Source organism: Lolium rigidum, chromosome 6 (assembly GCF_022539505.1).
Source record: "Lolium rigidum isolate FL_2022 chromosome 6, APGP_CSIRO_Lrig_0.1, whole genome shotgun sequence".
NCBI lineage: Eukaryota > Viridiplantae > Streptophyta > Magnoliopsida > Poales > Poaceae > Lolium > Lolium rigidum.
The window spans coordinates 21,097,542-21,110,068 of NC_061513.1; the positions used below are offsets into that span (position 1 = coordinate 21,097,542).

General features: G+C 45.2%; 1 protein-coding gene across 1 annotated transcript; it reads right to left on the minus strand.

Annotated features, from left to right (window-relative positions):
- Nucleotides 1–7,576: 7,576 nt before the first annotated feature.
- LOC124667679 (F-box protein At5g49610-like) lies at nucleotides 7,577–9,678 on the minus strand. The gene has a single exon (XM_047204937.1). The coding sequence runs from the start codon at nucleotides 9,676–9,678 to the stop codon at nucleotides 8,536–8,538; it is 1,143 nt and encodes a 380-aa protein (XP_047060893.1). The 3' UTR covers nucleotides 7,577–8,535.
- Between the last annotated feature and the right edge of the window lie 2,849 nt (nucleotides 9,679–12,527).

A 12,527-nucleotide genomic window follows, 5' to 3' on the forward strand; every position in this document is an offset into this window, starting at 1 on the left:
CTTGTCCGGAATTATCTGGGCGCTTTCGCGTTGTTACAATGAGTTGTGGTTGTCCCTCTAGGGCTCCAAGGATCCGGCTTATAAAGGCGCACGGATCTAGGGTTTACCTGGAGAGTCCTAGCCGGATTACAGATAGCCTAACTACGGTACAATGTCTTGCCGTGTACGCCACGGATCCGCCTTCCATATACGTCGTACTGGATCCGGGTTCCTCATGGGCCTCCACAGATCCGGGTTCCTCCTAATGTCGGTACGGATCCGGCTTACTGATCCTGGGCCGGACTTCTTCCTTCATGATCAACAGCAACTGGGCCGCCCGATGGGCCACATGCCTCATCACCATCTGTGGGCCACCCGGGCTTGCCGGATCTAGGCACTGTCGATGGTACACCCATGAAGTATACCCACAACACCACAAGATAAAAAGGAAAAAAAAAATCTTCGAGAGTGGTGTTTTGGCACATGGAAGCATGTGCTCCCTTTATTTTGAAATACAAGTTAGGCATATTCTGAAATTTTAAAAAATAAAAACGAAAAATTCGCACGTACATCTTCACGTGCTACACACTCAGAAAGTCATTTCATGGAAAATAGACTTATGTGTGGCATGTGTAAAAAAGACAAAATTCAATTATAAAAATAAAGATTTTCGGTAGATAAATTTTCTCAGACCACACAAAATACTGGTTCCTCGCGAAACTTGGCGAGCGCACATATATTGTGGACATGTACAGGTAGATTCTTTTGTCAAAAAATTTCGACATTTCAAAATATTTTTTTTAGTAGAGGGAGTATATGCATCTGGGGACCGAATTAAATTTCCACATTTCTTCAGTTTAAGGAATACGTACGAACATGAGCATATAGATTGCTAACAATTGAGTACTAACAAAAAAGCCCAAGATAAAAATAAATATAGAAAACTCAGTTCCTTAGCTCAATGAATAGAGGCATGAGGCAGTTGTTAAGAATTGAGTACTAGTGAGACAACTGAGTACTACTGAGAACCAGTTGATAAATAAAAAAAAAATCGAAGTCAATTCCTCAGGTGAAGAATATAGAGATATGCCACAGATCAGTCAAAAGTATTCCAAAAGCACATCAAATTGAGTAGGTAACTTTAGAAACTAAACACGCAGTACCCACTTTAGCCTAAAAAGGTATTGAAAAATGATAGATTTCATACAACCATATAGCAGCAAAGTGGATTATCATATTTTAATACAGGTCGGTGCAGAAAACTAGAAGCTAGCCGGCTTATATATTGCAGCTCATGAGGATATATAGGACAACTAGGCCGTCAAGAAGAACCACCTCAGTGAACAGCCGTTAGAGGAACGGTGAACCATTCGCAGCATGATCCTCAAGTGTTGTGAAGAAGTTATGTGGAACAAGAGTTTGCTTGAGCCGAAAGTCCGAAGCATAGATTTGTTGTCCATAACGATGGAAGTTGTCAACCACCTTGCCATCGGTGTCGACGTAAAACAGCCACCCGCCATGACTGACCAGCAAGAGGATGTCTCCAGCCACTGACACAACGCTCCCATACGAATCATCATTCCAGCACCCATGCAACCCCAATATTTCTTCAACCGGAAATTTGATGTTGTACTGGCGGACCCAAACCTCGCCTTCATAGTTCTGCAATACCCATATATCAAGAACTTCATTGGCATCGTTGTAGCCACAGAAGCCAAGCTTTTCATCCATCTCAAAGATACTTGACTCAAAGATACTTGACTTGGTAGGCCCAGCTGGAGCATGCATCTCTCGAAATGACTCGGTCGTGGTGTCGAATACCAATATTGCCAGCCTGCTTTCATTCGTTGTGTACCAGTGCAGGCTATGACAGACGAGGACAGGCGTGTCGAATCGCAACGCTTCTGCTGCATCCGGACCCCCAATGTACCTCAATGGCTGGTTGGAGCCCAACACGAAGACATAACATCCAGTTGTAGGTTTAGGTATGTGGCTCCTCCCGCGCACTATCAGTCGATACTCGCCGCTAGGGCGGTGCAAATACATCCCCAATACACTGGATATACCAAAGTCCCCCGGTATCCAGAGGGGAGCATGCTCACGGGTGACTGGGTTGCAGATGAGGAAGGTCTCAGTCAAGCCAAGTTTGTAGAGGATGAGAAGACCGTCGCAAGAGGCCATGGAATAACAGGACTCGTCAACCCTAGCGACGGATTGGAGCTTGGCGTCGGCAGCCCGGTGATCCAAGGCAAGGAGTTCTTCGTAGCAGGCCGAGGCGTCGTCATACTTGAATCCGGAGACGGGTTCACCCCAGACAATGGGGAGGGTAGGCTGGCGGCCATGGTGGGAGAGGAGGAAGTCGTGGGTGGAGGTGGCGCGGCGCCAAGCGCAGCAGACCGCGCGGCAACGGAGGAGGGATTTTGGGGGGAGGCGAACGAGGATCTCCCAGATGACGATCTCCTCCGGGAGGCAGCGGCGGCGAGGCGTCGCTCCTGCGTTCGGCATGGCCGCCGTCTCGGATTCCATCGCAGGAACGAGAAGAGTTGTCGTGCTTATTTGGAAACAACACGTGATGGACTTGGGCTGGGCTTAGCTCAGTTTATATGGAAAGAATTCTCTTCTACTAAACATTTTCATGAACGGATATGGGCTGGGCTTACCACAGGGTTTTGGCATACAATATTTCCATACAGAAAGAGTTTACAGAAGTTGCTTGAAACTTTAATTTTATTCATGATATTTTTAGTGGCACAGCTGAAGAATTACTTTCCCAACTATGAAAATTTTCACATAGGCTGGAGCATACTTATTTCAGAAAATGTTTACTAAAATTATACTATATAAGCTAAACCTGATTTTATGAACTACTTTCATGTACGTGGAGCTAGTGATGCACCACCCACTTTTGTGCACAATCTCGTAGCTAACGTTGAGCTTGTTAGATATTGAAATACAGAACAACTTCCATTGGAAAAAAAAGAACACCAAAGCTGAATTGCAGCCAGAGCAAAAATAATTACACGCGCATAGCCCTAAAAGAAAAATTGTACGCATGCAGAAGACCAAACGTAGCTGTGTATATATTATATGCACCTTAACGGATATATGGAAGTTTTTTTTCATCATGGGTTCACATTTCACACTCATTTGTTTATATTATTATATATGAACATCACAAACACTCTGGCGAACCTTGTCCAAGAGAGGCCAATATGGTAGCTCACCACATAGCACAATTTGCGCATGATGGCGAAAGTAGTTTTGGCTAGGATGGTGATCCAATAGATTTTATTCGTACATTGGTTTTAAATGATGTAATAGTTTTGGGCAATGTAACTATTCTATAAGAGGCGGCAAATTTCAGACACACTCTTTTCCTTTCAGGGTACCTAAAGGGACTGGGAGGTTTTTAATGAGACGACTTGCTGACCGTATACATATTTATGATTTCAAAAAAAAAAACACTCTGGTGAACCTTGGTTGTCATGGCCGAGGTACTTGATTGTATGCAAAAAGAGAAAACATATGGCTAGAGATAGATCCAACTTACCGAAGGGGACCACACTAGATCTTTGAAAATAAGAAGAGAGAGAGAGGCCTGACCCACTTGGAGCCTGGTACACGTAGAGATGGGCTGCCTAGTCTGCGGGCCCGGGATATAATGTAGAAGACGAGCCTTAGGGCTTCGTTCTTGTATAGTTATATTGTACAAACGGATATCAAGGCCACGTCGGCGATGGCATCCAACAAGACCTTGATGGCCGCCGATACGGAGGTTAAGCTGGGCGAGAGCGAGAGCTCAACTGGTGGAAACGGCCACAGGGACGGGGGCAGGAGGATTCAGCTGCCCGATGATAACGTTTCAGTTGTTCCTGTCCATGGAGCTTCGCGGCGACTCGGGCCAAGTCTTCAAAAACGGGATCTGATACCAATGGTGCGAGGGTACGTCGAGATGGTCGGTAAGTGCCCCGTAGCAGAGGACAGGGAATTCGAACCCGACACCGACTCTGACGCCGGCGAGGAGGAATAAGATGACCAGTGCTTCTTATGATCGAATCTGATTGGTTGTTCTAAACTCGTGGGCATCTGATGCGTCCCGTTCAGGGAACCTTGTATTGGTCATGAATTTCAGGTCGGCTCATATATATTGTCTCATTTTATTCTAGCTACTTTGAACCGTGCTCATTTGACAATACAATACAGATAAATTTTTGCCTGTACACTTATGTAAAGCTCGTATTCACCCCTGCTTGCCAAGCCAGCAAGGTGTTCGGTCGCTCAAGCATGCCTGGCTCGCACCCAGTTTCCTGCCTTATTTACCCTGCATTCAGTAACTGAAACACCACTAGTACCAGGTGATTTCGCAAGACTGAAAACAATGGTCTCCAAGAGAGAGATACCAAGACCTACCGTGGTTTTTTTCAGTAGCAAGGGACACTCTAACATGCAATATTTTCACACCGGTGGATTCTTCAGCCAATCTTGTTGGCTAGGGCCTGTGACCAAGTGCATTATTCCTCACGCTGGATACAGCCAGCAGCACAGCTAGTGATCCGAAAGGGGGCAGCAGAACTAGAGCAATCTTGGAGCAGGCAGTAGAAAAAACATTTCAATCCAGAGTCCAAAACAAAAGGAGAGTTTCAGAGGTACAAAATGTAATGCTATATGATTTGTCGCTGGGATTGAACTTTGAGATGGTGCTGACAATTTTAGACACCTGAAACACTAGTTGTCTACCAAGTTGCAGGTAATCTACAATTTTAGACTTGACACATGAAACACTAGTTGTCTACCAATTTTGAGATGGACAGATGGTGCTGACAATTTTACGCTCAACCCCTGAAACACTAGTCGTCTACCAAGTGAATGGATGATAACTGATTTTCTAGAAAGAAAGAAAGAAAGAAATAATACACTAGTGAACAAATGATGATCTCAATGGCACAATGCAAACTTAAAATTGCCACCATTTAGCTGAGGAAGGAGTTAACTTACCAAGATCCGAAGAACCCACCAAACCCAGCACCCAAGAAACAGGACTATCAGGAAACCCACGGCCGCCAGGTGGAACCAGACCCCAGCCTCCAGGGTGCCATCTTGCAGAACCTCCCCATCCTAGCCCTCCAGGCCCATGCAAATCCATCTCGCAAAGCTAAACTGCTGTTGAATGGTGATCTATAGCTTCACAACTCAACCACAAACAGCAATCTGAAACTTAAGCTGCAGTGAAGAAGAATTTATACAGGCACAGTGAGAACTCGTAGTCGTGCATCTACCTGCTGTTCAACAGCTCTCACCCACTGGCCTATCTTTTCAACTATTGTTCTATGCTTACTGACATATTTAGCTTTCAACATTGAGTCTACTTCTAAAAGGAAAAAAAAAATGGTCTAACTGTAAGAGCACAACACCTCCCTTGCAAAAACATTTAAACATATGAATCTAACAAATCTATCAAGAATCAGAAACTACAAATTGTGTCCCATACTTTTATATGCAAAGCACAACTTAAGGTCTTTATAGAAGTTGTGCTACAAAATGTGTTTATCAAGTAGCGCCCAGAAATCCACCAATGAATAAAATACAAGACCAATTAGTACAACACGTGAGGCAGTCCTACAGACAACCAGTAAGCAAATATAATACATGTTTCATACTTAGAACAAGAGACATGGCAAAATAAACTGATATACAAAGAACAACAAGGCAAAGAATATGTTACATAAAAGATTCAGTTGCTGGAACACAATTCAGAAGTGGACAAAAATTGAGCCCACATTTTCTACTGCCAAAAGTAAGCAGCAAATTGCATTGCTAAGATGACAAGAGACGCACAAGTGCGCACACTGAGAAAATATAGCATCAATCAGAATAGACAGAGCAATAGGTTGATACAATGTTGTAATTAAGACACCAAAGTCAATTCTTCCATTGAAGAAAATACCATTAACTAACAATAGTAATGCGGTCTTGTCTCATTCTGTAAACATCACAAATCCTACTATACAGAACAGAATTACATATGCAACTGGTAAACGTCTTGACAAATTTCCTTCAGAACCTTCATCCCTGATTACTAAGCCACGAAGGCGTGCGGTCGCTAAAGGATGGCCTGATGCCTGTTCGGCATCCGGTTCGATCGACAAACGGGAGATATCTTTTACTGCGGTTTCTTACCGTTTATTTACCCTGGTAAATGCATTGAGTCCTGAAACAACACTAGCACCAGGTCTGAAACCAATGGTCTCCAAGAGAGAGACGCTATCAGTAGCAAGGGACACTATCAGTATGCAATATCTCCACCCAGGTGGACTCCAATTTTTTTTACTAAAGCTTGTGACCAAATGCATTATTCCTCACAGTGGATACAGCAGACAGCTCGGCATGCTATCAGAAAGGGAGCAGCGGGCCGCCTGGGCCCAAATGCAAGAACGAACCAGAGCAATCTTGGAGCAGGCAGCAGCAGCGCAGGAGGTACAGACTACAGAGTGAGTCCCCTAGAAAAAAGAGGTAAAGAGTGAGTTTTCACATGATTCCTTCTTGAGACAACCTGTTTCCAAGTCCCAACCCAGTGGTACTACATAGAAAATGAAAAATGGCTGGCAGTTACAGTGTTTGAACACGAACGCAATCTGGAACCTGAACCGGGAAAAGACAGACCTCTTCTCCTTACCAGTACAAGCTCTAATACCATAGCTTATGTTAAGATCGAATGTCACATGAAGCATTAGTGCCACAAAATGTTTGGCAGCTAAAGTGAAACGATAGACTTTTACCCTGGAGTTGGTTGATCTGTGAAATGCACGAACGAGGTACAAAATTAGAGTCATAAAATGTTTTGAGTAGTGTATACATGGTAACAAAAGAAACTCCCAACAACATGGCACATGCGGTGAGCAATCTCAAAAGGATACTATCTAAAAAAACAAGAGAAACTCCTAGGATAAAATATCTTCGGAAAAGTGAGTTCTTCAGCAAGTATTTAACCCAGGAACTATAACCCAGTTGCATTATTAGTTGCTGTGGATGGCGACTGGCAGCTGGGAAAACAATCAGAAAGTGGGCACAGACTGCCTGGGCCTGGTGTCCAAAGAATGGGCCACAGCAATATTGGAGCAGACAGCAGAAGAAGAGGAGGTAGAAGCGGCAGAAGCTGCAGAAGAACCATTTTATTCAGAGTCTGAACAAAAGAGAGTTTCAGAGCTACACAACTAAATGACTAGTTTATGCTTCATTGCTTGGGAGTGAATTTTGAGATAGCGCTGATTGCTTTTAACACTTGACCCCTGAGCTACTAGTCATCTAGCAAGTGAAATGACTGATGTTGTAGACAGACGAATGATTTTTACAAAGGACAAGAAATGATACACTAACAGAACAAATTGATGACTTAATGGCACAATGCGAACATAAAATCTCTATCAGTTGGCTGAGGAAGGAGTCAACTTACCAGGATCCGAAGAAGCCACCGAACTCAGGCCCCCAGGAACCAAAGCTAACGAGAAACCCAGGGCCACCAGGTGGAACCAGACCCCACCCTCCAGGGCCCATCCTGCAGGACCTCCCCAACCTGGTCCTCCTGGCCCCGCAGATCCATCCCGCAAAGCTAAACTGCTGCTAAACAAAATACTGAACTGCTGCTCAATAGTAACCTACAACTTCACAACTCAACCCCAAAGAACAAACTGGTACTTACGCTAGTTCGAGGTTTAGAAGAATTCATACAGGTATGGTGAGAACTAATAGCTAGCCGAGATGTACCTATTGTTAAATATCTCACTCACTGGCCTATCTTCCAATTACTGTTCTCTGCTTACTGGTGCATTACAAGGACATTCTGAACTCTCCAGACTTAGTCCAATTCTAAGATACTTTGTTTCACAGTATGATCTAATCAATACACTCTTAACAGAATACAATAAATCTAAAAGTACAACACCTACAGGAAAATATATAAAAGCATCTGACTCTACCGAACCATCTAGAAACAGCAACTACAAACCGTGTGCCAAACTACCTAAGTTTTCCACAGACCACCATTAAGCCAATCTAAAACCTGGTTCTTGGGTAGAACAATGACACAGCGCAGAATTAACAGAAACTAAGAAGAACAAGGCAAAGTATATATGTGCAAAGACTAAGTTGCTAGAATGAATCCAGAAATGGGCACAAATTAAGTAAACATTTTCTACTGCCAATAAGCACCACTTGGCATTGCTAAGTAATAGAACGGAAGAACTAGTGCAGACACAGACTAAACATAGCATCAAATACAATACATGGAGAACTAGGTTGATATGATATCCTAATTAAAATAGCAAGGTCAATTGTTCAATTCAATAAAATAAAGACACGAGACAGCTTAGTTAGGACATATTTCAAATGTGCACCATGATGCCTCGGTAATTTGAGCACTAATACATATCAGTAGCCCCTTCTGCCTTACAAGCATTGAATTTATGCAACCAGATAACAATGAGAGCTTCTTGACCATAACTCTATAGAACCAACAAAGAAGCTAGCGAGCTCGTTCTTGTCTTCTTGATGTTGCAGTCCTCAGATGAAAGGAGAACCATTCACAACATAACCCTCGAGTGTCGGAAAGAAGGCATGCGGAACAAGAGATTGTTTGAGGCGAAGTTGATTAGGCAACTGTAATACGCGATGGAAACTGGCAACCAACTTGCCATCCATGTCAATCTGAAGTAGCCACTTGCCAAATTTGACCAGCAGGAGCATATCGCCTTCCCAAGACGGGGCCACACTCCATTTACCGTCGAACATTCCAAACTTTACGGTGAGCTCTGGAGCCGGCAACTCAACCCGGTATTTGATGGCCCATGCCTCGCTCTCGTAGTCTTGCGTCATCCAGATATCAACCGCTGTCGCTGCATCGTTAAAGCTGGACATGCCGAGCATCCCATCCATCTCAAACAGCTTAGCTTTGCCAGGAACAGCTGGAGCACGCATCTGTCGGAACGACTCAGTTGTGGTGCTGAATACTTTGATGATCATGTTGTCATGCTGCTCTACTTGCCAATGCAGGCTACCACGGAAGAACAGGACAGAAGAGGGTTCACATACCATGTCCTCCGCATGGGGGCAGCTTATGCGCCTCGGCGGGTGGTCGGAGCCCAATGTGAAGACGCAGTAGTATCCATCTTGATCGTCAGGTGCATAATGACTCGGCTTCTCAAGCAATAGTCTGTACTCGCCGGTAGGGCTATGAGGGTACATCCCCAAGAGCGCGAAGCGATCAAGCTGCCGCAGGCGAGCATACTGACGAGTTGCAGGGTTGCAGATAGAGTAGTCCGACAACTTCCTGTAGCTGCGGCAGAGGACAAGGAGGCCGTCGCAGGACGCCTCCAGAGAGAAGAAGGATCTGCCGAGCCGCGCGACGGACTGGAGCTGGTCGACGGCGGCGAGCCCTGCCCGGTGGTCGAAGGGGATGACGTCCAGGGAAACGCCGTGGTCGCTGAGAAGCTCGTAGCCACATAGGAGAGGGAGAGAGGGCTGGCGACCGTGGTGAGCGAGGAGGAAGTCGCGGGTGGAGGTGGCGCGGCGCCAGGCGGGGCACACGGCACGGCAGCGGAGGAGGGATTTGGGAGGCAGTCGCACGAGGATCTCCCATACCACGATCTCGTCCGGGAGGCCGGGGTGGAGAGCCGCCGCTTCTGCTGCAACTGCGGCCTCTGCCATGGTCGCCGGCCGTCCCAGGAGCAGAGCAAGAGGAGTGGTATTGGTGGTGTGTAGTGATGGCGGCGGCGGAGCTGTCAGCTGTGGAGAGTAGGTCAGTTACTGAGGGAACGCGTTTGGGCCATCTCCTTGAACGTGTTGGGCCTGGGCTTAGCTCGTCTGATGGAAGAATGGCTGTCAACCAGGGAGTTGTGCTCACTAGAGAAACAACAAAAGTCTCAACGAGTTAGATTGTGCCTCTTCCTTTTTGAGGTATAGTTTTTGCCTCTGCTGTTGTACAATTCCTAGGTGGAATATTATAGATTAGATATATGTCATTGCAATTATTGTGTATTCTAGAAATACTATCACAATTTTTATCTTTTGAAATATGCCACGGCATTTTTAGAAAGCGGAGGGTGATGTTTTTCAAAGAATCTTGAAAATTGTAGCGGCATGTTTTGAAAGATGAAAATTTTAGTGTCATTTCTTGAATACGCAATAATTGCAATAACATATATCCAATTAACCCTTATAACAACTCTAAACGTACTTGGAACGGATTACTAGCTCTGGTGTGGGCTAGGCTTTGCCGAGATGAACTCGGTATGTGCTGCGCTAAACCTTCGATGCGCTTTATTATACCCCATGAAGCATTCACACTTAAAATGGTTAGCCGATAAAGTGAAATAGCAGGAGATCATCCCAAACAATGCAATGGAAAGAGTTTTGTACAATGGAAGCACAAAAAAGTACTCCTAGAATTTTTAGGTTGCCATACTAGTCTTTTCTACAAGAATACAAAAATTCCATGGAAGGAGACAAATTAAACCTATAAGGATGAGCTAATTAGTGTTCACAAGACATGTCTAACAGAGTCATGCGGAAATTCTAATTATAAGAGAGCTTTTCATTGATAAATTGACTTGCCATGCAACCAATTAAGTTAATAATTAGTTCTCTCACCGTCTTCTAAAAATCATATGCAGCCAGAAAGTCAACAAATAGTATGAAATCCTCCCTCTTCTTAAAATCATCTACAACAAAGGGTAGAGAAACAAGCAAACAATTTACTATCAAGAAGACCACAAGATAAAAATGTAAAACCAATTCTTCAAGTTAAGCAATGAGCATATATTGTTAACAATTGAGTACTAAGAAAAAGGACTAGACAAAAACAATAGAAACTCAATTCCTTAGCTCAATGAATTGAGGCATGATGCACCTTAGTTGTTAACAATTGAGTACTAGAACCAGTAGATATAAATAAAATCAAAATCAATTCCTCAGTCCAGATATGCGGCAGATCAATCAAAAGTATTCCAAAAGCAGAGCAAACTGACTAGGTAACTTTAGCACCTAAACATGCAGTACTCACTTCAACATGAAAGGGGATTGAAAAAATGATCGATTTCATACAACCATATATCAGGAGAGTCACTGGCCATATATAGTTTTATACACATTAGTGCAAAAATCAAGAAACTAGCCGGCTTATATATTGCAGCTCATTAGGATACGACAACTAGGCCACTAAGAAGAACCACCTCAGTAAAAGCCGTCAGAGGAAAGGTGAAGCATTCACAGCATGAGGATCCTGAGGTGTCATGAAGAAGTTATGTGGAACAAGAGTTTGCTTGAGCCGATCGTCCGAAGCATAGATTTCCTGGCCATAACGATGGAAGCTATCAACCAGTTCGCCATCAGTGTTAACGTAAAACATCCACCCGTCATGACTGACCAGCAAGAGGACGTCTCCACCCACGGACACAACACTGCCATATGAATCGTCATCCCAGCACCCAACCTTCCCTCTGATTTCTTCGACCGGCAATTTGACGTTGTACTCGCGGACCCAAACCTCGTCTTCATAGTTCCGCAACACCCATATATCAAGAACTTCCATGGCATCGTTGTAGCCATAGAAGCCAAGCTTGCCATCCATCTCGAAGATACTTGACTCAAAGATACTTGAGTTGGTAGGACGAGCTGGAGCATGCATGTGCCGAAACGACTCGGTCATGGTGTCGAATACCAATATTACCAGCCTGCTTTCACCCTGATGTTTCTTTGGGTACCAGTGCAGGCTATGGCAGACCGAAACAGGCTTGTACCACGAGGCTGCCGCTGCATCCGGACCCCCAATGTACCTCAGTGGATGGTCGGAGCCCAGCGCGAAGACATAACATCCAGTTGTACCTTTAGGTGTGTGTATGCTCCCGTGTAGTAACAGCCGGTACTCGTCGGTAGGGCGGTGCAGATACATCCCCAGTATCGTGAATATACCGAAGTCCCATGGTGCCCGGAGGGAGCATGCTCACGAGTGACCGGGTTGCAGACGCAGTAGGAGGTTCCAGTCATGCCACGTTTGGAGAGGATGAGGAGGCCGTCGCAGGAGGCCTTCGGATAGTAGGATTGGTCAACCCGAGCGACGGTTTGGAGCTTGACGTCGGCTGCCCGGTGATCGAAGGCAAGAAGTTCGTTGTAGCAGGCGTCATCGTACTTGAAGCCGGAGTCGGGTTCACCCCAAACAATGGGGAGGGTAGGCTGGCGGCCATGGTGGGAGAGGAGGAAGTCGCGGGTGGAGGTGGCGCGGCGCCAAGCTTAGCAGACCGCGCGGCAACGGAGAAGGGATTTTGCGGGGAGGCGGACGAGGATTTCCCAAACGACGATCTCCTCCGGGAGGCAGCGGCGTGGAGGCGTCGCTTCTGCCATGGCCATGGCCGCCGTCCCGGATTCCATCCAAGGAACGAGAGGAGTTGTCGTGCTTTCCTGGAAATAACGTGATCGGCTTGGGCTGGGCTTAGCTCAGTTTATATGGAAATAATTTTCTTCTGTTACCTTTTTATGAGCGGATATGGGCTGGGCTTAAC